Raw genomic sequence first — 26,947 nt, 5'->3', positions numbered from 1 at the left:
GGAGAAGAAGAGAGAGAAGGAGAGGAAAACAGAACTCAGTTGTCTCACTGACTTGAAATGACAGAGATCCAAGTTCAGGAAAACTAAAGTACACAAAAAATCAATAGGGAGTCCCTGGCTGGTTGGCTCAGTGGTAGAGCATCGGCCCCGGCATGAAGTCCTGGGTTTGATTCCCAGTCAAGACACACAGGAGAAGCAACCATCTGCTTCTCCATCCTTCCCCCTCTCCCTTCTCTCTCTTTTCCTCCCACAGCCATGGCTCAGTTGGAGCAAGTTGGCCCTGGGCACTGAGGATGGCTCCATGGCCTCGCCTCAGGCGCTAAAGTAGCTCAGTTGCTGAGCAACAGCCTCAGGTTGGCAGAGCATCTCCCGGTAGAGAGCTTTCCAGTGGATCCTGGTCAGGGTGCATGTAGGAGTCTGTCTCTCTGCCCCCCTGCTTCTCACTTAAGAAAAAAAAAGTGCCTGACCGGACGGTGGCGCAGTGGATAGAGCGTCGGACTGGGATGCGGAAGACCCAGGTCCAAGACCCTGAGATCGCCAGCTTGAGCATGGGCTCATCTGGTTTGAGCAAAAGCTCACCAGCTTGAGCCCAAGGTCGTTGGCTCCAGCAAGGGGTTACTCAGTCTGCTGAAGGCCCGCGGTCAAGGCACGTATGAGAAAGCAATCAATGAACAATTAAGGTGTTGCAATGCGCAACGAAAAACTAAAGATTGATGCTTCTCATCTCTCTGTTCCTGTCTGTCTGTCCCTGTCTATCCCTCTCTCTCTCTCTCTCTCTGAAAAAAAAAAGAAAAAAAAGTAAAAAAATCAATAAAGATATAGATGATTTAATATTATAAAGCTATCAACCTTCTTGACATTATTAACATTTATATAACATTCCAGCCCACATCAGCAGAATGCACATGCTTTCAAATATGCATGTAACATTCACCAAGATATAGGCACAACTCAGAGACATTGCGGGTTTGGTTCTAGACCACTGCAACCAAGGAAGTCAATCTTTTTGCTGGTGGATGGTCTTGTCTTCAATTTGTAAAAAACGCAACCTTGGTGAGGCACAATAAAATGAGCTTTTCCTGTACACCATTATTCTGACTGCCACATCCACCTTCTCTGTACCAAGGGGTGCTTCAGATAGCAAAGAGCCCCAGGTGATGAGAGAAAGTTCTTCCTTCGAGAAGGATCCTAGCTGATGACTAGAAAACCAACATTTTGCCTGACCTGTGGTGGCACAGTGGATGAAGCTTTGACGTGAAAATGCTGAGGTCGCCAGTTCAAAACCCTGGGCTTGCCTGGTCAGGGCACATGTGGGAGTTGGTGCTTCCAGCTCCTCCCCCCTGTCTGTCTCTCTCCCTCTCTGTCTCCTCTCTAAAATAAATTAAAAAATAAAATTAAAAAAAAAAAAAGAAAACCAACATTTTGCTGTCACTCATGAAATAATTAATTCAGGCAAAAATATGAATGGAAGAAGGTTGATGGCGACATCACCTTTCTAGGATCATGTGGCCACTAAACCCATGGATAAATTTCAGCATCGCTACAGGTGGTCCCACCTGACATCAACCGCCTGGTGAGGTGGTGCATTGTGAAGTCAATAGCGCCACCTACAGGGTGTTCTTGCTTACAATGTTTACTCTGAAATGCATGAAACCAGGGTGATCTAACAGGAAGAGCAGAGTTTGGAGGAATAGGCTGGCAGACAAATCTAGGTGTGGGAGGCTGTTCAGGAAGGCTGACCCAGATTCTGGAGGTGCTCACACATGTGCCTGTGTCAGCATCATTGGGGGTATGTTAAACGTAGCATACATGTGAGCCCACCCCTGAGTTTCTGAGGCAAGTGGGTCTGGTGTGGGGCCTGAGGATCTGTATTTCTAACCAGCTTCCTAGTGATATTGATGCTGCTGATTGGGACCACGTGGGTCTGTGGCTAGAATAGCAAAAGATAGGGCTTTGATGTGAAATCAGACACTTAAGAGACACTGCCACATACAGCATCTGGGGTAGGGTTTAGATACTGATTCAAACGAACCGACTGTAAAAAGACATTATGGATATTAAATATGGAAGAAGTGTTTACTGTGTTAGCTATGACAAAGTTACCACAATTATTTATGAAAGGTGTCCCTTTTTTAAAGATGCATATTGAAATTTTCAGGGACAGAAATTACAATGTCAGAGATGTGTCTTAAAATATTTCAGCACAGCCTGACCAGGTGGTAGTGCAGTGGATAGAGTGTCGGACTGGGGCACAGAGGACCCAGGTTTGAGACCCTGAGGTTGCCGGCTTGAGCATGGGTTCATCTGGTTTGAGCAAGTCTCACCAGCTTGGACCCAAGGTCACTGGCTTGAGCAAGGGGTCACTCAGTCTGCTGTAGCCCTCCCATCAAGGCACATATGAGAAAGCAATCAATGAACAACTAAAGCACCACAATGAGAATTTGATGCTTCTCATCTCTCTCCCTTCCTGTCTGGCTGTCCCTGTCTGTCCCTCTCTCTGACTCTGTCCCTGTCACAAAAAAAAAAAAAAAAAAAAAAAAAATCAGCACAAAAGGTGCATCAGTGAAATGAGTGTGATGAAATGTCACTGATGATTGTTAAATCTCAATGATTGACATATTGGGGTCCACTGTATGCTTCTCTCTGAGTTTTAGAAATTTTCATAACAAATTTAATTTGAGTAACTGCCTAGAGTGGACATTTCCTAATTTTGGGCCTCAGTGTCTTCAGCTGCCAATGGGGCTGAGGAGAGGGCATGTGGATTAGATTTACATCTATGAGGAGGTGACCGTCTCGCTAAGGAACAGGACAAAACCTACTGGTGGCTCCTGAAGCTCTACCGTCTTCTCCACCTGGTACCTGATGAGAACACCATGTGATAAATGGGTCAGCTCTTGGCTGGGGCCTTTGGGGCCTCTCAAGCCACCACTCCCAAGGAAATCAGAACCCTGCTGAGCTCTAGGGTGCCTGGCAGGCCAGTAACTTGCCACTATCCTTTGAATATTTGTCCCTTATCTGTTTGGTGAAGGACCTAATGCTTGGGGTGGAAAGAGTGAGACGGGGGCCTCCAGAGCAGTTCACTGTGGGCCGAATCATCCATTCCCATATGTCCTCTCCCAATCTCAAGCATTTATATCCAAGTCAGACAGATGGAGATGCTCAGAATGGGAGATCCTGAAAACATAAGGCTAGGAAGGGGCAGAGATGGACCAGGACCCCCAAGCAGGAAGACAGTCCCCCTTACTGCTATAGTGAGCCCATCTGATAAGTCCTTAACAGTAAAGAAAAGCAGGTCCACAGTGCCTGTGGAAAGAGGATTTTCAGACTAACAGTCAAGTGACATAAAAGAAGGGACATGCACATGCGTCAGAGCCAACCTGAGGCTGTGTACCTGTGAGGAAGACTAATTGTGCTGCAGTGGACCTTGCACACTGCTGGACACAGAGGTATCCCCAGTACACCACACGCCAGCAGAGTGCATGTGGAGACAGAGCCAATCAGAAACGGGCCTTACATGAATGAGGAGGCATCGACCCTCTAGGAAGACATAGCTGGCTCAAGAGGCACTCTGAGTCTGACCAGGCGGTGACACAATGAATAGAGTTTTGACCTGGAATGCTGAGGACCCAAGTTCAAAACCCCGAGGTCTCAGGCTTAAGCACGGGCTTATCCAGCTTGAACGTGGGCTCACCAGCTTGAGTGCAGGGTCGCTGACTTGAGCGTGGGATCATAAACATGACTCTATGGTTTCTGGCTTGAGCCCAAAGGTCATTGGCTTGAAGCCCAAGGTCACTGGCTCAGCTAGAGCCACCCCTAACGCCCCACTGGTCAAAGCATATAAGAGAAAGCAATCAATGAACAACTAAAGTGCAGCAACAAGTCGATGCTTCTCATCTTGTTCCCTTGCTATCTGTCCCTGTCCCTCTCTTTCTCCCTCTCTAAAAGAAAAATAGAGGCACTCTGAGCTCCTGCTGTGTTCTCAGTAGAAGTCCTAACACAGCCCAACCTGTGGCCCCTCATCCTGTCCTCCCATCCCATCCCGCTGAGAATCTGACTGGAGTGTTCAGGGTGTCAGGGTCCTGAGCCACCCACAGCGCGACCCTGACCTGAAAAAGTCATAGGAAGCAGCTGGCTTGCTGACAGTTCTAGCCCAGGCCCTGTCACCCACTTGAGTGATGTGGGGCATGTCACTTGAACTTTCTGGGCCTCAATGTTCTGAACTGGCGAATGAGTCTTAATGCATGGGCGTTGTTGAGGATGAAGGGGGCTCTGCAAGTGGGGTAGAAAGTCCTCTAACTGCTGGAAGTCCTCAAGGACACCCAGCTTTAACCCCCAAACTCCACATGCCTTTCCCCCAAACCTTCAGGATCTTCTCTAGCTGCTTCTGTGTGTCGACCACGATAATGTTGGCACGGCAGTCACAGGCGATGTACTGGCAGGCCTCAGGGGAGCTGGTTGTGTAAATGCCAGTGACGATGCCTCTGTAGGGGACCAGATCCTTCATGTCCAGGCAGGTACAGGCAGCCACCCCCTCTGCCCAGGCCCCTGCCCCAGAGAGCTCCCATGCCCAGACAGGCAGGGCTCCCACAGCAGCTCAGCACAGCTGTCCCAGGCAGAGGGAAACCCAGAAAAGAGATGGGATATTGGGGAGGGGTGAGGGTCTCTAAAAAGAAATAATGACTGTCTCTCCTCTCCCTACCCACCTCTACCTCCAGGGACTCTGCCCCTACCCCAGCTACTCACCCTGCAAAAACTGTGCCCACTGCCGAGAAGAACCACTCTGGGGAGTTGAAGCCAAGGATGGCCACGCTGTGCGCCCGCTCCAGGCCAAGCTCCAGCCAGGACAGACAGACCAGGTCAGCAAACAGGGAAGGGAGCCTCCCATTCCCATCAGGCCACCCTTCCAGACCACAGAGCCCCCTCCCAGCATCCACCTAGCCCAAGAAGGCCCTGGGGGTCTGCCACCCAGCAGGCCTTGCTGCCCCTCCCAGGGCCTTCCCAGGAGATGGCCCCTCAGTCCAGCACTCGGCTTCCCAGCCCACCTTGATTTGAATGGGATCACAAGTGCAAAGCTCCTATCAGGTGCTTGACACCTGTTGAGGGCTCACTAAATGGGAAACCCTCAGTGAGGGCCCAGTGGTGTTAGGTAATTGTGGAGGAAGCCTGTGAGGGACCAGTAATGGCAAGTGGCCAGGGGACAGAAGGGCCTGGGGAGGGGAGGGCCGGCCTCAAGGGCCCCTCACCTTCAGAAAGCCCTTGGCGGCCTTGCGGGCCAGCAGATAGTACTGGGAGTAGGTGATGTGCTCCCACGAGCCCTGGCGCTTGAAACCCAGAGCATGGAGATTCCCATACTTGTCCAGGGCCTCACAGAACATCCGATGCACGGTGTAGGGGAGCTGCTGTGGGCAGCTGGAATCTATGCGCAGGTGGACCCGCCCGTCGGCCCGAGTCGTCCACAGTGCCTCCTCTGCAGGGTGGGGAGACCACAGCTGGGGTCATGCTGGCCCAGGGCTGTCTCTAGCCACCCCTGGTCCTCCCCTGGGTGAAGCTGTCTGCTCTTTGGTCCCAACAATGCCTTGGGCACTGACCGTGAGGGCTGGCAGACAAGCTAGGGGCTGACATAGGTGGGAGGTTGCCTGGAGGAAGAAGTCTGACAGCCTTGAAGGATGGACAAGGAAGAGGAGAGGGAACAGCTGAAGGGAGGTGAAGCCTTTACCTGTTCACCAGCTGCCAAGATCAGAAATAAGCTCTATAATCTGTTACTAAACCTTTTCTCAGCCAAAAGTTTTTAATTTTAACAGTGACTATCTTTTTTTTTTTAATCACAAAACAGTACATACTTGTTCTAAGAAACCCAAATCTATTTAGTTGTACATAATATAAAAAGGGAGGCCCTGGCCAGTTGGCTCAGTGGTAGAGCGTCGGCCTGGCGTGCAGAAGTCCCGGGTTCGATTCCCGGCCAGGGCACACAGGAGAAGCGCCCATCTGCTTCTCCACCCCTCCCCCTCTCCTTCCTCTCTCTCTCTTCCCCTCCCGCAGCCAAGGCTCCATTGGAGCAAAGATGGCTCGGGCACTGAGGATGACTCTGTGGCCTCTGCCTCAGGCGCTAGAATGGCTCTGATTGCGGCAGAGCGACACCCCAGATGGGCAGAGCATCACCCCCTGGTGGGCATGCCAGGTGGACCCCAGTCGGGCGCATGCGGGAGTCTGTCTGACTGCCTCCCCATTTCCAACTTAAGCAAAATACAAAAATTAAAAAAAAAAAAGGGATAGGCCCTCCTGAATCACACCCCTTCAGGTCATTACATTGACAATGGAGTGTATCAAGCTGATGAAATATATGTACAAGGAGTTAAGATTTATTCTGTTGCCTAACCTGTGGTAGCGCAGTGGATAAAGCGTCGACCTGGAAATACTGAGGTCGCCGGTTCGAAACCCTGGGCTTGCCTGGTCAAGGCACATATGGGAGTTGATGCTTCCAGCTCCTCCCCCCTTCTCTCTCTCTCTCTTTCTCTCTCTCTCTCTCTTCTCTCTCTCTCCTCTCTAAAAATGAATAAATAAATAAATAAAAAAAAAAGATTTATTCTGTTGCTCCTTTTTTTTTTTTACTCAACACGGGGAAAGAGGATCACGTTAGTACTATATAAATTGAGGGTAGCAAACCCAAAATGCCTTTAAGGGTCAGGTGGGTAATGTATCCATATCCTAATAAATAATGTATAATAGTCAATAATGAATGAGTGTAGTGTCCCAGGATGTGCATGTGAAGCAGCAGCATAAGCCCCAGGCTCACTCTCATGTTCCTGGATACACTCCTTTTGTTTCTTTGCTTCTGATAAAGACGCAAAATGGTACAGGCTCTCACTAAGGAAAGCAACACAGCGGCCAGTGGTAACTGCGCCACCCCCAGCCTGTGCCAGGGAGGCAGCAGGGCATGTTTAGCACTGGAGGCAGGGCAGCACACGCCTTGTCAAAGGGGCAGCTGCTGCACTAGGATCTGGTGCCCAGTCAGAAAGAAAACAAGAGTTACCTGCAATCTGGGGGTTTATGTGTAATCGCCTGATTTTTAAATGTTGGCTCATACCTTAAAAAAAATATGTGGACCAAATCAAACACATCCATGAGCTAAATCATCTACCTTTAATTTCTGTGACATGAATGTCTCTCTCACTCTGTGTGTGTGTGTGTGGGGGGGTCAACTCCGTTATTTGACCATATCACACTTTATTCAACCACTTCCCCAATGATACTCAGATGATTCCAGCTTTCAATCCATGTCCCAGGCCACCCAAAAAGATAGATTTCTACAAGTGGGCTTCCTGAATCAGAAAAAAAAGAAAAACAGCCATTTATAATTTTGATGGACATTTTGGACAGAGTTCCTTCATCTAATTTCTTCTGTCCTATTAACTAACTCCTACCAGATTGCAGGCCCTTGAAGGTGGGGCTGACAGTTCCCTGGGTCCTGAGTTCAGAGCCCAGCCTAGAGCAGAGGTCAGGGGGGCTTTTGGGGAAATATTAGCCTCTGTTCCATCCCAAACCCAGGAGGAATGGACCAAATAACCATGTGTCCAGCAACCCAGGCCTTCACCTCCCCACGTTGCTGCCCAAGTAAGCCAGGCCAGGCTGAACCCCCACCCTGCATGTCTGAGAGCCTGTGACAGGGCCTGGTGAGGCCCTGCCTGATCAATGTCCTTCTGACCTGAGTCCACTACAGCTCAGTGCTCAGGGTCCTCAGCCTCTGGTGCCAGGGGCCGAGCCCACTCCCATGCATGGGAGCTACAAGAAGGAAAGTAGAGTGGTGAGGCTTTCCCAAGGCCCAGCATGCACTTTCTGCCCCTCCCTCTCTCTTCCTTCTCTCTCATGTTGCCACCAGTCTTGGCCTGACCCTGGCCTGTGTCTTATCAATCGCCCATTGTGCTGGAGTGCCCTGGCAGGCAGGCAGGCAGCTGTGTTCCCTGGGGCTCTGGAATAAAGGCGGCTAAGCAACAGAGGAAGTCACTCTCAATGACCTGGGAAGGAGCAGAGAGGAGCCCGGATGGTGCTCTATCCTGTGGGAAAGGCCTTGGCCCAGCTCATTATGCAGAAGCAGAGGACACTGATCCTGGGCAAAGGTGGCTCTCAGGCTTCGGACCAAAGAGTCTCTGAGAACGCTCCTTCAGGGCACTGGAACCTTGCTGCAAAGGCCAGTCTGGAACTAGTGCCAAGAGGGTCCCTAGCCCTGGCCGGTTGGCTCAGTGGTAGAGCGTCGGCCTGGCGTGCAGAAGTCCCGGCTTCGATTCCCGGCCAGGGCACACAGGAGAAGCACCCATCTGCTTCTCCACCCCTCCCCCTCTCCTTCCTCTCTGTCTCTCTCTTCCCCTCCTGCAGCCAAGGCTCCATTGGAGCAAAGATGGCCCGAGCGCTGGGGATGGCTCCTTGGTCTCTGCCCCAGGCACTAGAGTGGCTCTGGTCGCAACAGAGCGACGCCCCGGAGGGGCAGAGCATTGCCCCCTGGTGGGCGTGCCGGGTGGATCCCGGTCAGGCGCATGCGGGAGTCTGTGTGACTGTCTCTCCCCGTTTCCAGCTTCAGAAAAATAAATTAAAAAAAAAAAAAAAAAAAGAGGGTCCCTATATGGAGAAGACCCCTGGAACCACCTCAGTCCCAGGCCAGGCTCTTCTGGGGATGTGAAAGGAAGAATCCATGGTAGCCCCAGCACAGAAAAGACAAGGACAAGGCTGGCCTGGGCCAGAATAGTTTGTCCAGACCTTGGCAAAGTGATACCAAGTACTCCAGCTGGTAGGCTACAATTCCAGCTCCTGTGCCCTGGCGCCTCCTGGCAGTCCAGGGGAGAGACTCCTCTAGCTGCTGGCCTTCCCCAGCCTTCTCATCTGAGGGTCAGAAACTCTGAGTTCTGGCCACAAGACCCCTCCCCACCCCAGCCTGTTTCTCGTTTGAATTGAACTGGAATGGTCTCCATGAAGGCCATTCTTCTAGTTCTTTTGTCCTAACCCCCAGGACTGCTCTTGTCCAGAACTGGACTACTGGGGTGGGGCAGCTGAGCTGGGCTTTACCTGTTCCTGTGGAGCCCTGAGCTGGGGATCTACCCCTTGGGAGGACAGAGGTCTGGGAGAGGGAAGTGGGCATCCCAGCCAGGGGCCCAAGTGCAGGGGTGCCCCAGAACCACCACATACGGGCAGGGCACACCCTGGGAGGAAACAGCCAAGTAGGGACACCCAAGCAGTGTCTGAAGAACATCGAGGCAGGGACTATATGAATGCCTTGGTCCCCGTGGTCCCTTCCTGAGACCCAGCAACACCTTCAGTCATCACCCACCTTGATGGGGGTGCCCTTCCTCCAGGATACCCAAGAACCTTGCTGAGCTCTGCCGCCTGTTGCCTATACCACCTCAGGGGTCTCTGGGGCTGCACCCCAGCTGTTGGAGGCTATACCCATGTCATTTTGGGCACCAGACCAGCCTCCTGACTCCTCCCTTGTATACAGACCTGCTTAGCACCTTGAGGACAGCATGGCTAACTCTGGGCCTAGACAAAGCCCCTGATACACATTTGTGACTTGACAGAACTGGGCATTTTGATGAGGAAAAGTTTTGTACAGGATCCTAGAGGTCCTACTTTTTTTGGCTGGTGGGGCCAGAATGACCACTTGTTCCCATTTCTTAGAAGAGGAGACACCTACATAAATTTCCTCTGATGTCTGGGAAGCCTTTCCTACCTTCCCCCATCCCCACTCCTCCCACAGGCTGAAGTGACAGTGGGTCCTCTGCCTCCCACCATCCCCGAGGTCTTTCCCTGCTCCCCAGCCTCAGGACAAAAGACGTATCTGTTTCCTTCCAGCCCAACACAACCATGCCCTTGAAGAACTTGGGAGAGATGGAGGCTGGCCCAGTGCAGCCCTTATTCTCACTGGGCTGAGGACCAAGCTGGGCTGGACTCCCAGCCTCCTCCCTCCAGCTCAAAGCTCCCAGTGGGTATAGGGGTTACCTAGAAAAGTGGGGGCAGGGAAAGGCCCTGCCAGTCCTCCACCACCCATTCCCAGTAGCTGCTCTGCCTGGATCTCCTCCCTCCCTTGTTCCAGCGGGGGTTCATGCTCAGCCTGGAAAGGTCTAGAAAGAAATGTGCCTTCAGGGCCAGCACAAGGCTGCCTTTGTGTGGAAACCAGATTCCAGCAGCTCTGTGGCCTAACTCAATGGGGCTTCCCCCTGGGAGTGTGGCCATCTTGGGGCCAGAGCTCATGGACCCTCAATATTCTTGGGAACTCAAGGAGACTGAGGGGAATTCAGCTCCTTAAGGCAAAGCTCCCAGGGCCCCCAGAGAGGCTGAGGGCAGCAGTGTAGTGATGACTACACTGTGCTCCATGCTATCTAGGGCCCAAAGACGCGTGCAGCCAGTTAAGAGATCCACCTCTTACTAGGTGTGTGCCTCAGAAAATCAATGAGCCTCTCGAAGCTTGGTTTCCCCAGTCAAATGTGAATGATTAAATGCCTACCCCACTGCTGCTATGAAGATAAAATGAAAGAACACAAGGCAGTTCCCTGGAGCCTGGCACATGGTATGTGTTCGTGTTATGAAGGCGGCAGCTATGAGGGGAAGGAGAACTTAACTCTTCTCCTAACCCCCAAGTCCCCCTCCCAATAGTCTCTGCTATGGATGCACAGTTGCCTTTTCTCACTCTTGGGGAAAGTGCTCTGTGAAGAGGCAGCCACAAGACGCCTCCCTAGCCCTGGCTGCTCCAGTCTCCACCCCCACACAAAGTCTGGAGCCAGGCCCCCAAGGCCACTGGGAGTTGTGGAGATAAAGGATTCTGAGCCCCAGCATCAAGCTGGCACACTCAGTATGGGTTGACTCCGAGTCTCACCTCAGCTGCACCAACAGCCTTCCCATCCACCCCCAGACACATAAGAGGCTCAACCCAAATGCCAGGCCTATGGGAGCCAATGAGGCTGCTTGGCATTGTCCTGGACAGTGCCCGGGATCCCTTGGGGCATCTGTCCTGGGTGTCCAGAATGGTGCCAAGAAGCCCCTCAACCCCTCCCAGACTGTCCCTTCCTCCTTATCACCCGCCCTAGATACTGTGACTCCCAGGGGGCAGAAAACTCAGCTCAGACCCAGCCCAGAAGTGGCTAAAGGGTCTGAGGCTAGCTGGGGATCCTGCTCTTCCAAAGAGCCCATCCCAGTTCCCAAGTAGCAGGCTTTCCTCCCCAGCCTGTGTGTGCCCTGCACCCAGAGCCTGCCTGCACTCAGACTGGGAGTTCTTGGAGGGCAGGAGAGAAGCTCGTCTACCGCAGTATCCCAGCAGCCTGGCTCCGCACACAGGATGGAGGGTCTAGGCACACACCCAGGTGGGCTGTCCTGCCAGCTTCCCAAAGTCCTGATAAACCAGAATGGCCTTCTGCAGATGCCTCCCTGTTCCCCCTTCCAGTGCCCTGTGCATCCCCCTGCCCTGTTCCAGCCCTTCTGATGGGACCTACTGCGAGGCTGGTTCCCTATCTACATGTTTCACGCACCCCACTGCTGCAGGGACTCCAGGTGACAGCATTCAGGTTGAGCTACCGAGGCCATAGGACTGGGATAACTTGTTCCTCCCTGGGGTACTGCATGCTTTTCTGGGGTTCCAGGGGACACCAAGCTTTCCACACATTGGCTCCTTCCCTGACGCTTGAGGTGCCGCCACTACAGCCAGGACTCTGAGCACCAGGGCTTTGACGTGCACAAGGCCATGACACTGACAGCTGTTCTGAGTGCTGCAGAGAAGGAACCTCCCAGCCTGAAGAAACCCAGCCTGAGCACGTTAACGATGCCGCCAGAGGTGACCCAGCCAGTCAGGAGGAGCCCTGGGTCTGGGAGGAGGACGTGGGGCCTCTTTCCAACCCCTCCCCACAGAAACCAGTCAGTGCTCTCCTTGGCCCAGTCCCTTCTGTATCTCTGGGGATGGGCACAACAGGCAGCACCTACTCCACCCAGATCCCTGCCAAGACCTCCAGGGTGAGGAGATGGCATTTGGCCTCTAGGGAGCAGGTGGCCTGGTATCACCCTCTTTTGCCTCTTCATGCCTAGGTTTCTCACTGACAATGGGAAGGGTGACCTGTGTCCTAGTGCCACCCTCCAGCTCTGACCATGCTTGTGACAGAGGACCTGACTCTGGCCTTGCCCTCACACCAGCCCTGTTCTCTGAGCTCTGAGAGAAGAGATCTCAGAACAAGAACCCAGGCCAGTGCCCCTTCCTCCTGCCCTGGTTCTGGCCTCATCTCTGCCCCATTCAGAGACCCTTGGCATTGGCCTCCAAGCTAGTCCCATTTCAAATGCCACCACCCACCCATGTCCCCCAAAACCCAAACCTCTAACAACAAGGGAGATGCTAGGTGTACCCAAACTGTAGAACATTCTACAAAATACATAACCAGTTTAAACACTGCCACTGATAGTCAGCTCCCATTCGCTGACCAGTTCCCACCAACACCCAAGGGAGTGAGGGCAGCTGCAGGTCACAGCCCGGCTGCCCTGAGGATCCTGAAGCTGGGAAAACTCACAGCCAGGAAAACCGGCACCTGGGGGAAGCTCTTCATCCCCGATGGGTGACACAGGCTGGTGACCGGACGGCAACAACATTCTGTCCCAAGGACAGTATGGTGAGTGGAGGCAGGGACCCTCTGTACTGGCACCGTTTTCATCTTTCTAAACTGTCGTTGCTACAATATCGTACAGTCAATAAGAATGAATAAGGTGCAATTATCTGATGGTAAAGGTCATGAAGAGAGCATGTGACTGTGCAAGCCTCCAAAGTAAACTCTGCCAGCCTCTGCTTGCCAGCCTGCCGCCCACCCCAGTGCTCCGGATGGCAGTGCTCAGGCGATGCTGATCTGCACCTCCTCCCTCCTCAGTCCTCAGCAGCCCCACCCCAGCTGAGATCCTGGCTCCTATGAGGCCTCAGCTGCCTCCTATCTCTGCCTCTCTCCTTCTTGAACTTCTAGAAGAAATCTTTCCCCACTACCTTCCGTCACACTGGGTGGGCCCTGATAGCAGTCCTGATGGAAGAAGTGTGGTGAGGATTCTACCTGCCCCATTTCCCAAGCTCTGTCCTGTGCCTCCCACTTGCTTCTGCCTGTACTCGAAGTGTGCCCTCAGTGTCCCCGCACACCCAGCACCACTCAGTTCTCCGCTGCAGCAGGCCCCACCCTGCACTGCCCAGGCTCCCCTCTGGCTCACCTGGAGAATTCAGCTGAGCATCCTTTGCCTTCTCTGGGGACGAGAAGTTGAGAGCATGGTTTAGGGACTCTTTGGAGAGTGTGTGCCCATCAGTCAGCGAGCTGGTGGAGGGGCAACACTTGTTAGAACATGGTGAACACACATTTCAGCCTGGGGCCAGCCCTGGTCTGTGCCCCCAGCAGGAGTTAGGAGACCAGAACTCTGCAGTTGCAAGCCTGAACCCACCCCAACCAACTTCTCCCTGCAGGTTCTAAGAGCTCAGCAGAAAGAGAAACCAAGCCTGGCTCAGCTCTGCTCTGCTTTGCTGTGTGACTCTGGGCAAGTGCCTGTTCCCTCTGGCCTCAGTGTCCCCATCTGGAAAGAAAACTAATGGTCTAGCATTGGAGGATTCTGGGCACCACCCCAGTGGAGTGCAGATTTTCAGAGTTGAGAGGAATCCCCACACCTTGCTCCCTAAAGTTATTGATAACAGTCATGCTCAGAAAGTCAGAGTGAAGCAGGGGTGTTCCTTGACTCTCACGGGTCCTGAGCAGGCCGAGGACCTCTTCTCCTTGGTAGTGCCTGTGGGTAGGCCCTATGCCTATTCACTCATGCAAAGAACAGCAGGGGACCCAGGTGGCCTGGGGCTCATGCCATGTGCCCTCATGCTTAGCCCTGACTCCCCTTGCCTCCCAGCCTTACTGACCCTGGACACTTCTTCTGGCCAATACAGCCCCAGTGGTTACTGGGCCTCCATTATCAACCCAGTCTCCCTGCTCTTTGGCACAACTGGGAAGACCCCAACCTCCTGGGTGGATGAGCAGATGGGAGTTCAGCACATACCTCAAGACTGAGCAGGTTGCAGTATCACACAATTTCAGGGACACTTTTCAGTCATCAGTTATGTAAACAGAGCCTGCTGGAGTTCTGCAGTGTGCAACCTGTGCACTGGTCATGGCAGCCCTGAGGGCAGGCCCTGGCTCCGGGGGACCTGTCTGCCTGCCAGGGTGGGACCCAATTCCCAGGCAGCTGGGCCAGTTACCTGATTCTCACATTCGGTTTTACTCCTTGCAGGAACCACACGTTCAAACTAAGTTTGCAAATACATCTGGGCCCACCTGGTGGCAGTCTGCTTAAGAACCTGAGATAGGTTTAAAGCAAAAGACATCAGGAGGTTATGAAGGAAGAGGGACAGAGAGAAGGGGGATGAGTTGGGGGTCAAGCTGTTCCTTCTTTGGAACTTGGTGAGCAAGGCCTGGCTGATGGGCTGGCGCTGCCCTTCTGTTGCTATGGTGACCAGCTGAGTGGATGCTGCCTGAAGGACTGGAAAGATGACAAAGTATGCTTCTGGGGTGAGGACGCCTGTATCACGCAGGAGAAACTGAAGGTTCTGAACACCGTGGCACTTGTCCTGCTGACTTTAGAACATTGATACCGCTGTTCCTCTCTTGAATTGTCAAGTAGAAGCTGTCTCCACTTTGGGACAAAGTAGACTGTGATCTTACCAAAAAACCCCTGAGCTCTGGGCTCAGACAATCCCAGAGAATGAGAGGACACATGCACAGCTGGCTGATGTGCCCACTGTGAGCACTGGGTGTAATGTTCATGTCTGTCCTGACCCAGTGCTCAGGAGATGGTGGCGGCCACAGGGCAACCCCAGGGCTTAAAGTTGACTGACTGGCCTTTGAAATCAGCAGCTGAGCAGCCACCCCCAAATTAGCTGCGGTCATCCCTGGCTGTAATCACCTGTCTCCTTTCCTGCTTCCTCACAAACAAGTTTGTTCTTAAATCCTCATCATTAAAAGGGACAGGCAGCATTTTTTTCTACCCAGTAAAATCTGTGTAAACTGGTTCTAGTTTTAAAATTAGCTAAACAAAGACTAAATGAAAAGATGGCCACCTAAGGACGCTGAGGCCAAGCGTCCTCATCATAATGAGCACCTTCTATTTATGGGGGGAGGGGCTGCTGGAAGCACCTTTTCCCTGTGGGGGCTTTTCCTGGGGCATCTGGCACCACTCTCCTGGGTTAGACACTGCTATTGTCCACTCCCCTGCTTGTCTTTCCCTCCCTCAGTGACAGGATGAACCCTGGCCCCCTGCTTGTACTTAGTGCGACAGGAACATCTCACTTACCCTTGCAGACAGCCCATAAAGGGTCTTATCTATCCCTCTTTGCCCCGTGCCTGAAGAACACTGGCTGCCTGATTACGAGAAGGTCAAAACCTAATTTCTCAACTGAGTCCCTGTAAATGAGATATCACCCTTGTTCATCATTTGAAACAGAATTCACCAAACCTCCCTGTGACATTTCCTTCTCACTCAGGGTCACAACCTATCACAGACCTTACTGTCCTGGCTTGTAACACGAGTGCCCCTTCCCAACGTGGCCACTGCCCCATGTGTTAGATCTGGTCATGCTGCTGCTGGTTTTCTAGTTTATAAATCCTCAACTGACTTTACTACTAGTCATCTCTTCCCACTGTCAAGGGTGCTAGCCTCCAGCAACTCATCTGCCTCCTACTTTGCACATTCTGTTTGTAGTCAACCAGGAAATGAGATAACCAAGCTGGACAACCAAGCATGTTGGGTTAATACAGAGGACATAGCCTCCACAGTGGAATTTATAACGTTTTCCTCAAAGAGAAGCACCTGAGGCTGGGGGAGCAGTCCCTACTGTTTTGACTCCCCAAGAGAACTTGGGGGCTTTTTGAACCTTGCTGCTATCCTGGAAGGCATACATGGATGGTAAATCACCACAACAGGTGAGCTGTCACTACTGCCACAGTGATCACATAAGCCCGTCAGCAGTGATGAACACAGGATTACTGTCATTCTGGACAATTAGACTCCTCCCGGAGTGCAGGATCCTGGAGGCTGGCTGCAGCCCTGGGGCGGAAGTTCCCAATGTCACAGAATGACAGTAATGGAGAAACAGTCAGAGGATGCTGCCTTCTCTCTTTTCTGCTTTCCCATTCATAGGAAGAAAGCCCAAAGGGATCACCTTGCTGAGGACAGGCTCTGCACTCATCTCTACCTCACACACTCTCTAGAAGCACTTCATCTTATTCTCCATTCACAGAAACAAATACTTCTCGATGCACCTGCCCAAGAGCACAAGGAGCAAGAAAACACTCAAAGGGCATATTTGAGCAAATATGCTGTGAGGGGTGTGGAAGGCAGAGGAGTCCGGAATAGCCTGTACTCTTTCTCTTTACCACCGCTAGTCGATGGGCCTCTCTTTTCTGCAACTATCTTGTCAGAGGTGCTGATGGGAACCATTTAAACCATTTGGTTCCTGCCAAACCTCCTTCAGGAAGCCCTCCTAGATTATCCCCAACACCCTCTCACCCTCGTGGCCTTGTACACTAAGGTTTGGTCTTTGAGGCCACATGTGGTTTGGGCAGCTCCTTGAGAGCAGACTCATGCTTGATTCTACTGTCCTCTGGCCTGGAGTAGTTGCTGAGGTGCACCGTGGAACTCAGTCAACACTGGTTGGATCCAATTCTTCTCAGGTTCTCACTCTGTGTGTGACATGTCAGTGGAAGAGAGTCCTCTTTTTCCATGTGAACCCCTCACAGACGGGGATCTATCTCCTATTTATTTCTGTTGCCCTTTCTGCCCATTCAGCCCTCAGCAACCAAGCCACTGCTCTGTATGCAGTAGGTGATCAATAAATGCTTCCTTAAAACAACATAGCATTGAGGTTCACCAGTTGGCCTGCCTGGGTTCAACGAACTTTACTAGCTGTATGACTGGGCAAGTCTCTGTACCTCTCTGGGCCTCAGTTTTCTGCCTAAATACTGTGGCCATTGTGAGGATAACATGATACATGAAAAATGCTTGGGAGATAGTCATCTCTCACCATTTTTACTGGTGGACTCTCATGGATCATTTGGGGAGTAAGTAGAAAAAAGTTCTTTGGTGGGATTAGGAGGGTGACTGAGTGGGCTGAAAAACCCCAAACCCAAGCCTGAAGGTTCAGGTGCCACACCAGGCCCAGGTACACTCCCTGAAAGGCAGTGAGTGGACCAGGAGACAGGAGACCCTAGTTCCTTACATGGTCCTCAGGATGGAGCTGGCAGACCTGAGCAGGAGCACCTCTGGCATGGTCCCCGAGGGGTGGCACACCCGTGAGCTCACCCAGGACAAAGCTTCAGAGAACGTGTCCTAGTGTCCCCTGGGGGAGCTGCATCAGCCCCAGAGAGGCCCACTGCCACCAAACTACCCTGCAACAGAGACACAGTGTGAGTCATGGCCTGGCTGGGTGAGGGGGCAGTTGCCCTCCTTCCTGGCCATGACTCACTGGGCTGGGCACCTAACTATAATTTACTCCCTCTTGAGCCCACACAGCCTTGCAGAAGGTGGCCGCCTTTGGGTTCCCATCTCTCTGTTCCCCAGAGCCCATCACCCACAAGGACTCCTGACCACCACTGGCTGCCCTCCCTGCTATTGGTTCCAGGTCCTGTCTCTCTCTGTTTAGGAGGCAGAGGGAAACCTGTCTTCTAGAACAATGGAGAATGTTACCAGTTGAGGGTGTTGCCCAAACACTCCCCAAGTCCTGAGCAGAGAGAACACTCCCTACACACAGGCCACAGCTCTCAGCAGCAACCACCGAGTCTGCAAGCTGCTTCCACACTAGCATCTCCAGTCCTCTGCACATGACCCCACACCCCTCACCTCTCTTAGTCTGCATGCCTGTGTCACCTCAAAGATCTGCCCCACCAATCTGAAAACCCCACAGAGGACTCATGAGGGTGTGCCAGGAGGGTCTGGCTGCCCCCTGGTGCTCACCTTCCTCCTCCTTGTGGCCGGCAGGCTCAGGGCTCAGCCTCCCCTTCACTCGCTCAGCTAGGGCATTGAGTGTGGGAGCTGCACCGCCAGTGCTCAGGTTCCAGGTGATGAGACAGTGGGGCTGGGCATGAATGAGGACCCACCCCAGCCTGCCTGGGGCTGCCTGTGAGGTGTGGCCCCAGATACCTCTGACCCACCTGGCACAGCCCCACTACCCACCTGTGGGACTTACCTAGGAGGGACCTGCCAGTGTGGGTGGGAGAGGCATGTTGTTGGCTGTCATCCTACTGCTGCTGCCACTGGGCCCTCCACCTGGAGCCACCTCTGGGCACCAGGAGCTGAACAGGAAGCTCATCTTTTTTTCACTTGTCCTTTCTCCATACACGTACTGTGCCAAGTGCTTCACCAGTGTTGGCTGCCCGTATCCTCTCAACAGCCCTTTAATGTGGTTTTAGTAATGGTCCCATTTTCCAGATGAGGTGACAGAGGCCCAGAGAGCTTTAAATTTTTCAGTGTCACATGCCCAGACAGAGGCAGAATCTGGCATATGAGACCCAGGTATCCAGGACTAGCTCTGAGATCAGGACTCCGCGTATACTAGATTTATCCATTAAATGCATCATAAAACTCAGCCAACTGTCTCATCCGTGCCCCTGGAGAGCCCTACTCCATGGTAACAAATGTTCCTGCGCCTCGCCCTTTGCCCCTCTAATGCCCCCTCCACTTCCTCCTTGATCGTAGGTTTACCGCATCACATCTGCATCTTCTGGTGCGCTCTTCCTCTTGGGAGCAAGTCTGTGCCTTTCCCCCCTCTTCCTCCCCCCAGGCGCGTTCTTTACCTTTTATTTTCTCTGAAGCTCCAAGCTTCAGAGACTTCTGTTACTTGTTTCTTAAGCCCAAGCAACCCAGAGCTGGCTTAGTTCTACTAGCTTTGTACCTTTTTAAATAAACTTTCTTATTTTAAATTTGAGTTCTTGTCTCTGACTTCTTTCCTTGCTGAACTATAAATAAATAGCATCTTCTAAAACCAGGGACCCTGCTTCTTTGGAAACACCCCTCTTAGCCACCAGAGATCACCACCTAGACCCCAAAATCCCCACTCCCTCTGGCGTGAGTGGAGTTGGATGAGGTGAAAAAGTGGAGGCAGCCCCATGGGGTCTCAGGGTGGGGGAATAAGACCTCATTTGAAGGCCAAGGCTCAGGATGCAGCGGTAGTGATGAGGTTGGGGTTGTTCCAAGGTCCTCCACTCAGTCAGATGGCAGATGACCCCCAGATTGCCACACTAAGGTCAATGCCAGTGCACCAACTTCCAGAAAATTCTGCTCTTTGCCAGATCCCAGTTCCTTAAAGGCTTCTTTTCCCAGCAATCCTTGCCCACAGCCACCTCAGGACACCCTGACAATTCGGGTTTGGGGTGCTGACCTGAGCCTCCCATGGGTTATGAGCCCCTTGGAGAACCTGCCAGGAGACCCTTCACCCCCAATAGTGTGCCTAGATGCTCTCTTGCTGTCGTGGGTTCCAGGGGTTTGGAAGCCCGAGCTGTATTAACAGTCCCCTCCCAGCAAACCCCATAAAGCAATTGCCAACCCTTCCTCTTTCTTGAAGAGGACATGATGGTTCCTGCCCTGGTGAGAGCTAAGCAGAGATGCTGACAGGAGTTGGCCCTGGGGAGATGTAGTTGAGGAGTGGCGGTAGAAATGTCCTCACCTGGGGGCTGGCAGGAACCCCCAGATCTCTCAGCCCCTCCTGGCAGTTTGATGACCTTGTTGGATGCAGAGTTGCCAAACTGATGAGGCCAGGCAAATGGGCTATTCTAGAATCAAGAGGGCTTGTGAGTTGTGTATTCTTCCCTTTCCCTTCCCTTGCAAAACCCACAAGCTCACCTGCCCTGGCAGAAGCTTCCTCCTGTTCTGCAGACCCCTCCTCCTCCAGGAAGCCCTCTGGGAGGGGCATCAGGACCTCATACTTCTTCCTAGAGTTGCCCTGGTGAAGGCCCTTTCAGAGTACTAAGTATTATATTTTGAGGCAGGGTGCTGCTTTTTAAACATACTTGTCTACCATACAATAAAAATCTTAAGCCCATATTTCTGACTGAAAAATTACTTCTCTCTGCCTCACAACTATTATCTTTGATTCAGCACATCCTCTATGTAGATATTGCAGGGGGCAGGGGACAGAGGTGAACAAAGGGACCCTGGTACCTGCCTTGAAGGCTCAGAAATGATGGGACTGATGGTCAATAAACAAAGATGTGTTCAAGGTCACTTGACCCAGACTGAGGCAGGGGGAAAAAATCAAATTGAAGGCAGAAAGTTGGCAAGGGGTGAAAGTGATTATTTCATGTGACACAGACGTTAAGTGTCCCACGCAATAGGCAGTGAGAAAGACTGTGCAGAGGAGCATGGGTGACAGACCCAGGCCGTGAACCTCCCCCAGCCTTGGTTCCCAGCTCATAGGGAGGCTTGGCCACGGCAGAGATCTTCTGGGAACCCATGGTCTCCTGGAAAGGGGCGTATCCTCCCAGATCCACCAGAAGGGGCATATTTGGAGCAGGCACCCAGGGCACTTAACCTTTACTGAGCCCCAAGTCCATGGCCCCAACAGGAATGGAGGCCTCAGCCCCAAAGGCTCCACCCTTGGCTCCTGCCACAGTGGGTGGGGACAGTGTAACCAGCCAGCTCACTTCTAAGCTAGTTGGCAGCACGCACAGTATCCAGCCCTATTAAGCCACACAGCCCGACTGTCAGTCATCAAGTTGTCCTGAAAGTCCGGAAGGAGTTGGCAGGCAATCTGGTTGTGCCCATGATAAAGTTCTCTGGGCACTGGGACACCTGGATCCTAGCCCAGATGGGTGACCTTGGGCAAGTCCCTGGTCCCACCTGGAACACAGTTTCCTTAGCTATGTTACAGAGAGAGGGCTTTCTGATTTCTCTGTGACTGCGATGGGTGCTTGGGCTGGCAGTCCTTGTCCTGGGCAGGGACAAGGCTTCAACAGGAGTGTTACTGGGCTCTGAGGCCTGTGGGACAGGGAGAAACAACAACAAGGCAGGAACAAAAAACAGTAACAGCAAGTAACCCCGGCACTCACTGTGTGCCCGGCAATGTGTTGTACACCTGGCACGTTCATTCCTAACACCAGCCCAGTGACGTAGTTATTGCCACTATCCCCACTTTAAAGTCGAGGAAACTGAGGTACAGAGAGATTATGTAACTCTCACAAGGTCTTCTGGTTAGCAGAGTCAACATACAAATTCAGGCAAATGGGTGCCAGTTTATGCTCTTAACCACTAGGCAGCACCCTATGGTCTCAGGGCTGTGGAGTGGTGGGGTGGGGGGCAAAAAGCGAGGAGGTACAAAAGGGGTCCCATGGTCCTCTGCACCCCTACTCTCTATCATTTGTCAGCAGACCCTCTTGGTACACCCCTCTCCAACTCTGTTCTGAGAAATTTTGTGCATAAAGGTACACGTAATAAGTCACCACGAAGCCACTTTCTCGCATAGTCAGGCACCATACAACGACGTTTTGGTGGACAGACCTCATATAAGATGGTGTTCCCACAGGGCTATGACGGAGCTGAAAAATTCCTGTCACCCAGTGGTGTTGCAGCCGTCCTAACACATAGCACAATGCATTGCTCACCTGTGCGTGATTGTGCGGGTGCAAACAAACCTACTATGCTGCCAGATGCATAAAAGTATAGCAGATATAATTGTGTATAATACGGATACTTGATAATGATAATAAACAACTACATTATAGGTTTGTGTTTACTGTAGTATGGTTATTATTTTAGAGTGTATTCTTTCTAGTTATGAAAAGTCTGCTGTAAAACAGTAACTCTGTTATGCCAGCGGCAGCCTCATCCATCTCTTGTTTATTGTCTCTCGATCACATCATTTTCTCCTCTGCTTGATTTTATCTGGTGTTGTTTTGGACACTACAGGCTGGTAGCCCAGGAGCAGTAGGCTGTACCATACAGCCCAGGTGTGTGGGAGGCTACCTAGGTTAGAGCTATGTCAGCTCCAAGCTTCATGCTGCCCTCTCTGTGATGGCCCAAAACACCAGACAGCAGTTATTTGTGTGCGTCATCATTACAGTCATGCGTCACTTCATGAGACGGAGATACATTCTGAGAAATGCATCCTAGCCCTGAGGGGCTTCTCTCTGCACCCAGTCCTTGGTCAGGCAGTGCTAGGGGAGGTAGCTGGGAATCAGGAAGGTGTGGTCAGTTCGGAGCTCACCATCCTTCCCTGGGCCGGAATCGATCCTGCAGGCTCCCATCTCCTGGCCTCTTGCCTCCAGCACAGCTCCACTCCAAGACCACTGCCAGGTTCACCTCCCTAAAAGCAGGCTCTCCCCAGGCTTCTGCTGCCTCCACATGTCCCGGGTCCTCTCTGCTCTTCCTCTGGTCCTGGCTGTCCTCAAGCCTGGCTACCCGTCATCTGGCTACCCGGGCCTATCCAGACATAGGAGTTAGCCTGGCCCTAAGCTGACCTGCCGTACGGGCACAAGTACTCCTCTATAACCACACCCTCAGTCCACATGGCGCCCCTGCCTGCCACCAAACCCAGGATGAGCTGCTCCCTTCTCTAGTTCCTTTGAAGCCCTTCCTCCAGCCTGGGTTTCTTCAGGCTCAGAGGGACAGATGTCTCTACTGGACACACTCCTGATAGATGGCACACTCTACAGTCGCAGCCTCAAAGGGCACGGAGTGGTACTGGTTCTGGCCCAGCTGGTTCCATCTCTCCCGGCCTGGACCCTTCTCTCCAGACACTGCCCATACCCCTTGGTTCCAGCCTTGCACGGGCATGGCACGGAAGGTAATTCAGTGCGTCACTGTCCTCATTCTCAGTCTCTACTCTCCCCAACTTCATTCTCTCCTGAAACGGCGGGAAAGGGAGGGGAAAGATGAGGCCCCTCTCAGGCTCCTGGAGAAATGCAGGCCCACCTGCTCAGCAGCACTGCCACAGCCACAAGGCCAGAACAGTCAGCCTGAGGCTGCACCCTGGATGCAAAGCGAGCCAGGAGGGGCAGAGCAGCAGAGCTAGCCCACCCTGCTCAGCAGCACAAACCACAGATAGTCAGCCTGAGGTGGCACCCTGGATGCAAAGCGAGCCAGGAGGGGCAGAGCAGCAGGTGGGGCCCTACAGCAGCTGTCAGTGTCTCTGACTTTAGAACAACAGAAACAAGGACTCTGAGTTCTTTCCTCACAGCTACCCTCCAAGGCTGGCAAAGCAGGCATTATCACGCCCTTTGGACATATGGGGAAACTGAGGTTTGAGAGGGTGTCCTGCCCAGGGTCACAGTAGGTCCAGAGCAGAGCCTCCAGCCTACTGCTGAGAGAGTTCCTGGTGTAGCAGGCAGGGCATCCCTTGAGCTTTTGGAAGCATTTACTGCACACCAGCTGACAGTCTGTCCAACTTTCCTGCTAGTGCCAACAGGGGTCAGGCCTTTTGTCTTCATCTGCACAGAGGGTGATGCTGAGACTCAGAGAGTCACTGAGCTAGAAAGCAGAGGGCGGCCCTCCAGCTCTGGGGGTTTTTCATCCTTCTCTTCCCCACAGGCCCTCACCTGCTTCCCCTTCCCTGCATGAGGCGGGGCTCTGCCTTTTGTGAGGTCTGCAAAGCAGGCCCAGGTCTCTGAGCCCAGGAGCCCAGCCTCCTCCAGGGTGGCCAGGCCCTCAGTCACACCTTGTCACCACAGGCCTGAGGCATGGACCTCAAAAACACTGTGCTCCCGACCCCACTTCCGCCCCTCCTTCATGGAGGTCAGGGAACCCTGAAAATCAGCAGACCTTGTTTACTGTCGAGGGTCGAACTTAGGAGGTGTGCCTATGAGCACCTTGTGGGGACAGGGGGCCTTGGTCCCCAGGGAGGAAGCAAGGTGGCAAGACAATTGATTCCCAGAGCAAATCCAGAACCTACCCTTGGATGAGGGATACTGGCCAGCTTAACTCGAGGGGCCCACTCCAGGGGGGGCTGGGCCTCATGTTCTTGAAGACCTTGCAGGTGAGCAGGTGAGGAGCCCCTGCTTCTGTAAGGAGAGGAGTTCACTCTGGGTTCTTTGCCTGGCCATGGAAGGGGACATTCATGTGTGTGTGTGAGGCACATTCATACTAACTCCATTTTGTATGGAGAGATCCTTCCTTCTTCTAAACCCCACAACCCCCGCCCCCAGGCCAGAACAACAACCATACATGCTGTAGCTCTCGCATTGGCAACTTCTCCTCATCCCTGCAGAGGGTTCAGACCCTGCATCTATCCCGGTCCTTCCCCCATTCTGCATTTCACCACTCAGACCTCATCCATCCCTGAATTTTCTGTCTTCCTTTGTGTCCTCTCACCATTACAACACTGTTCCTTCTGCCCACAGACCCTTCCTCTCTCTCCTCTCCCACTGTTAGCTCCTGTGACCATCCAAGACCTGTGTCAAGTGCCCCTCCTGGGCTCTGGGATTCCAAGTGTCTGCCTTCTCCCTGCTCCCGGTTGTAGAGTTCTAGGGCTGGGACTGGGTCCTAGCTTCTCAGGGTTCCCCATACCTTGGGCCAACAGGGCCTGGGCCCACTTCCTCTGGATCACAGGTTAACAGGATATATACAGCAGAAAGGTTGTGAGGAACCTTCAGCCACTACACTCAGGCAGACAGGGAGGCTAAAGCCCAGAGAGGGGCAGAGATCTGCCAAGGTCACACAGCAAACTAGAGCCATACCTTTGGCTCTCCCTGTCCTTGTCTGTCACTGACTGTACATGCCCAATGAGATGGGGCATTCTTAGTGGCTAGAAAATTCTTCCTCTATCCAGCATAGTCCCTGACTCACACCCCTGCACGTTGTGAGTCATTGTTTGGCTGAATCCCCTCGGTCACACAGAGGAGTGGACCCTGAGTAGCAACTCCACACAACACATATTCCAGCCCCATACTAATTCCATCCAGATCCTTCCTTCATGCCCAGATGGAGAAATTGAGGCTCAGAGAACAAAGCAGCTTGCCCAATTCACAAAGAGTCCAGACCCTGACCCCAGGCTCAGTGGACAGAGACCTGACTGCTGACTTACCTGGTCCCCAAGTGTTCTTGGGTGGTCCCCAAGCTCGTATCCAGCTGGCTATCCTGTGGGACCTCTCTGCTGTCCAGCATGATGGGGTCCTTGGGGGGGCAGCTGTGTCCAGCTCCAGAACCGCGTGGCATCTTCCTCGGGCATCTGCTGAAAAGAGCTCAGTCTTACACTGCATGAGGTTGGCCTTGAGTGGGCAGTGGGGGAGGGCATGGGGCGGGGGAGGCGGCCCCTGGAGTGGCCCAAAGAGGCCATTTCCTCTCTATTTTTAGAAGCGTACAACGCTCCACAGTGGTGAACTTGCTCAGGATTAAAACTTTCCTTTTCTTGGTGGTTTTGTTCTAGTCAAGATGAGGAGAATTTCAATGAAGCCGGTTTTCTTTTTTATGCAAATCTGCTCTCGTTCTCCCAGGAAGCCTGGCCAATGAGCTCAGGGCTTCTGGGCCCCCAGAAAACCTCCTCAGCACCAAGCTGCACCCCAATCATGGTGGCTGCTCCCCTAACTGCCCATACTCTGCAGCTTTGTCTCACTGTCACTGGACGAGGCCCCAGGAATAGATTTCATCCACTCCAACTAGAGACTGGAGGCCCGAGGAAGACCACTGGGTACTGCCCTCTAAGGACTATTAGATAGGTGACAGAGCATAGCACTGAAGAAGACATGATACAGGGGACCTAGAAAGGTGACTGTCTAGGGGCACCTAGATGTAAGCAAGGTCTGCCCTTCAGCTAAAGGAAAGAGCAGTGTTAATGGTGGGTGTGCTGGTATCCATACACTGTTGAGGGGCAGGGAGAACAGATGGCTTCCTCTGAGCATCAGAAGTCTCCCCTCTAACACTAGGTGTCAGTCCCTGGGGCAGAGGGAAAAAAGTACTGCAGATTGGGGGGCTTAAAACTCAGAAACTTATTTTCTCATAGTGATGGAGGCCAGAAGTCCAAAAGCAAGGTGTCACCAAAGGCTCCCTCCAAAGGCTCAATGAAGAATCTTTCTTTGCCTTCCCCAGCTTCTGGTGGTTGTCAGCAATCCCGATGTTCTTTGGCTTGCACACATGTCACTCCAATCTCTGTTGCCATCTTCCCAAGGCTGTATTCCTTCTGTCACGTGTGAACTAATGACATCTGTAAAGACCAAATTTCCAAAGAAGGTTACATTCCAAGGCTCTAGGTGGACATGAGTTTTTTGGAGGACACAATTCAACCCAGTATAACTGTATACAGGAGGCACTCTGGTGAAGAATCCTAGGTCTCCAAAAGGAATCAGTGAGTTCAGTGGGCTGCTTAGGGACAAGTGTTGCTGGCAGGAACCGGATGTGCTCTGGGAACCAGTATAGTGTACAAAGTGGGGCCTAGCCCATGGTACTCTCTCCAGAGACAGCCATGGATGGTACAGGAAATTCTTACCTGGAGACCAAGTACCCATGAAGTCACAGGTAATATGTGTGTGGTATGTGTGTGTGTTTATATGTGTCTCTGTGTGGGGTGTGCATGTATGTGCAGATCCATGTTGTTTCTATGTGTGTATGTATGTCTATGTGTGTGGCTCTGTGCATGCACGCCTATATGCGTGTGTAGTATCTACATGTATGTGTATGTATGTATGTATATGTGGTATCTGTACATGTATGTGTATATGTCTATACATGTCTGTATTTTCTAGGGGAGGGTGGTCTGCATGTGACAGTGAAGAACGACAGGAGATGGAAACCCCGAAACTCTCGAGTTATACAGACCTGGTTCAATTCCTGCCTCTTCTGTTTTGCTGAGTGACCTTGGGCAAGGCACTCCACCATGGGTGCCTGAGCTTTGTCATGTGATGATGGGGCAGTGATCACTGCTTCTTGGAGGTGTAGGTGAACTAAGAAGACTGGGAGACACCCAGCACAGAGCCAGGCAGGCAAGGCTTCCTCAGGGCATTGC

General features: G+C 52.5%; 1 protein-coding gene across 3 annotated transcripts in view; it reads right to left on the bottom strand.

The window, feature by feature from the left end:
• ACSBG1 (acyl-CoA synthetase bubblegum family member 1) overlaps positions 1-26,102 on the bottom strand; it is a 37,242-nt gene extending 11,140 nt beyond the window's left edge. Inside the window, exons 1-7 of one of the 3 annotated variants that reach the window (XM_066238445.1) lie at positions 18,209-18,439; positions 17,243-17,411; positions 14,228-14,326; positions 13,207-13,307; positions 5,244-5,467; positions 4,744-4,832; positions 4,361-4,481 (exon numbers count right to left, since the gene is read on the bottom strand). In XM_066238445.1, the coding sequence (XP_066094542.1) occupies positions 4,361-4,481; positions 4,744-4,832; positions 5,244-5,467; positions 13,207-13,307; positions 14,228-14,326; positions 17,243-17,292 (684 nt within the window). In that variant the 5' untranslated portion in view covers positions 17,293-17,411; positions 18,209-18,439. Of the gene's footprint in view, positions 1-4,360; positions 4,482-4,743; positions 4,833-5,243; positions 5,468-13,206; positions 13,308-14,227; positions 14,327-17,242; positions 17,412-17,976; positions 18,096-18,208; positions 18,440-25,033; positions 25,178-25,983 lie in introns of those variants that run through there. The other 2 variants (XM_066238444.1, XM_066238447.1) reach the window with 2 other exon arrangements.
• Between the last annotated feature and the right edge of the window lie 845 nt (positions 26,103-26,947).

Source organism: Saccopteryx bilineata, chromosome 7 (assembly GCF_036850765.1).
Source record: "Saccopteryx bilineata isolate mSacBil1 chromosome 7, mSacBil1_pri_phased_curated, whole genome shotgun sequence".
NCBI classification, from domain to species: Eukaryota; Metazoa; Chordata; class Mammalia; order Chiroptera; family Emballonuridae; genus Saccopteryx; species Saccopteryx bilineata.
This window is presented reverse-complemented; position numbering and strand designations above follow the sequence as displayed.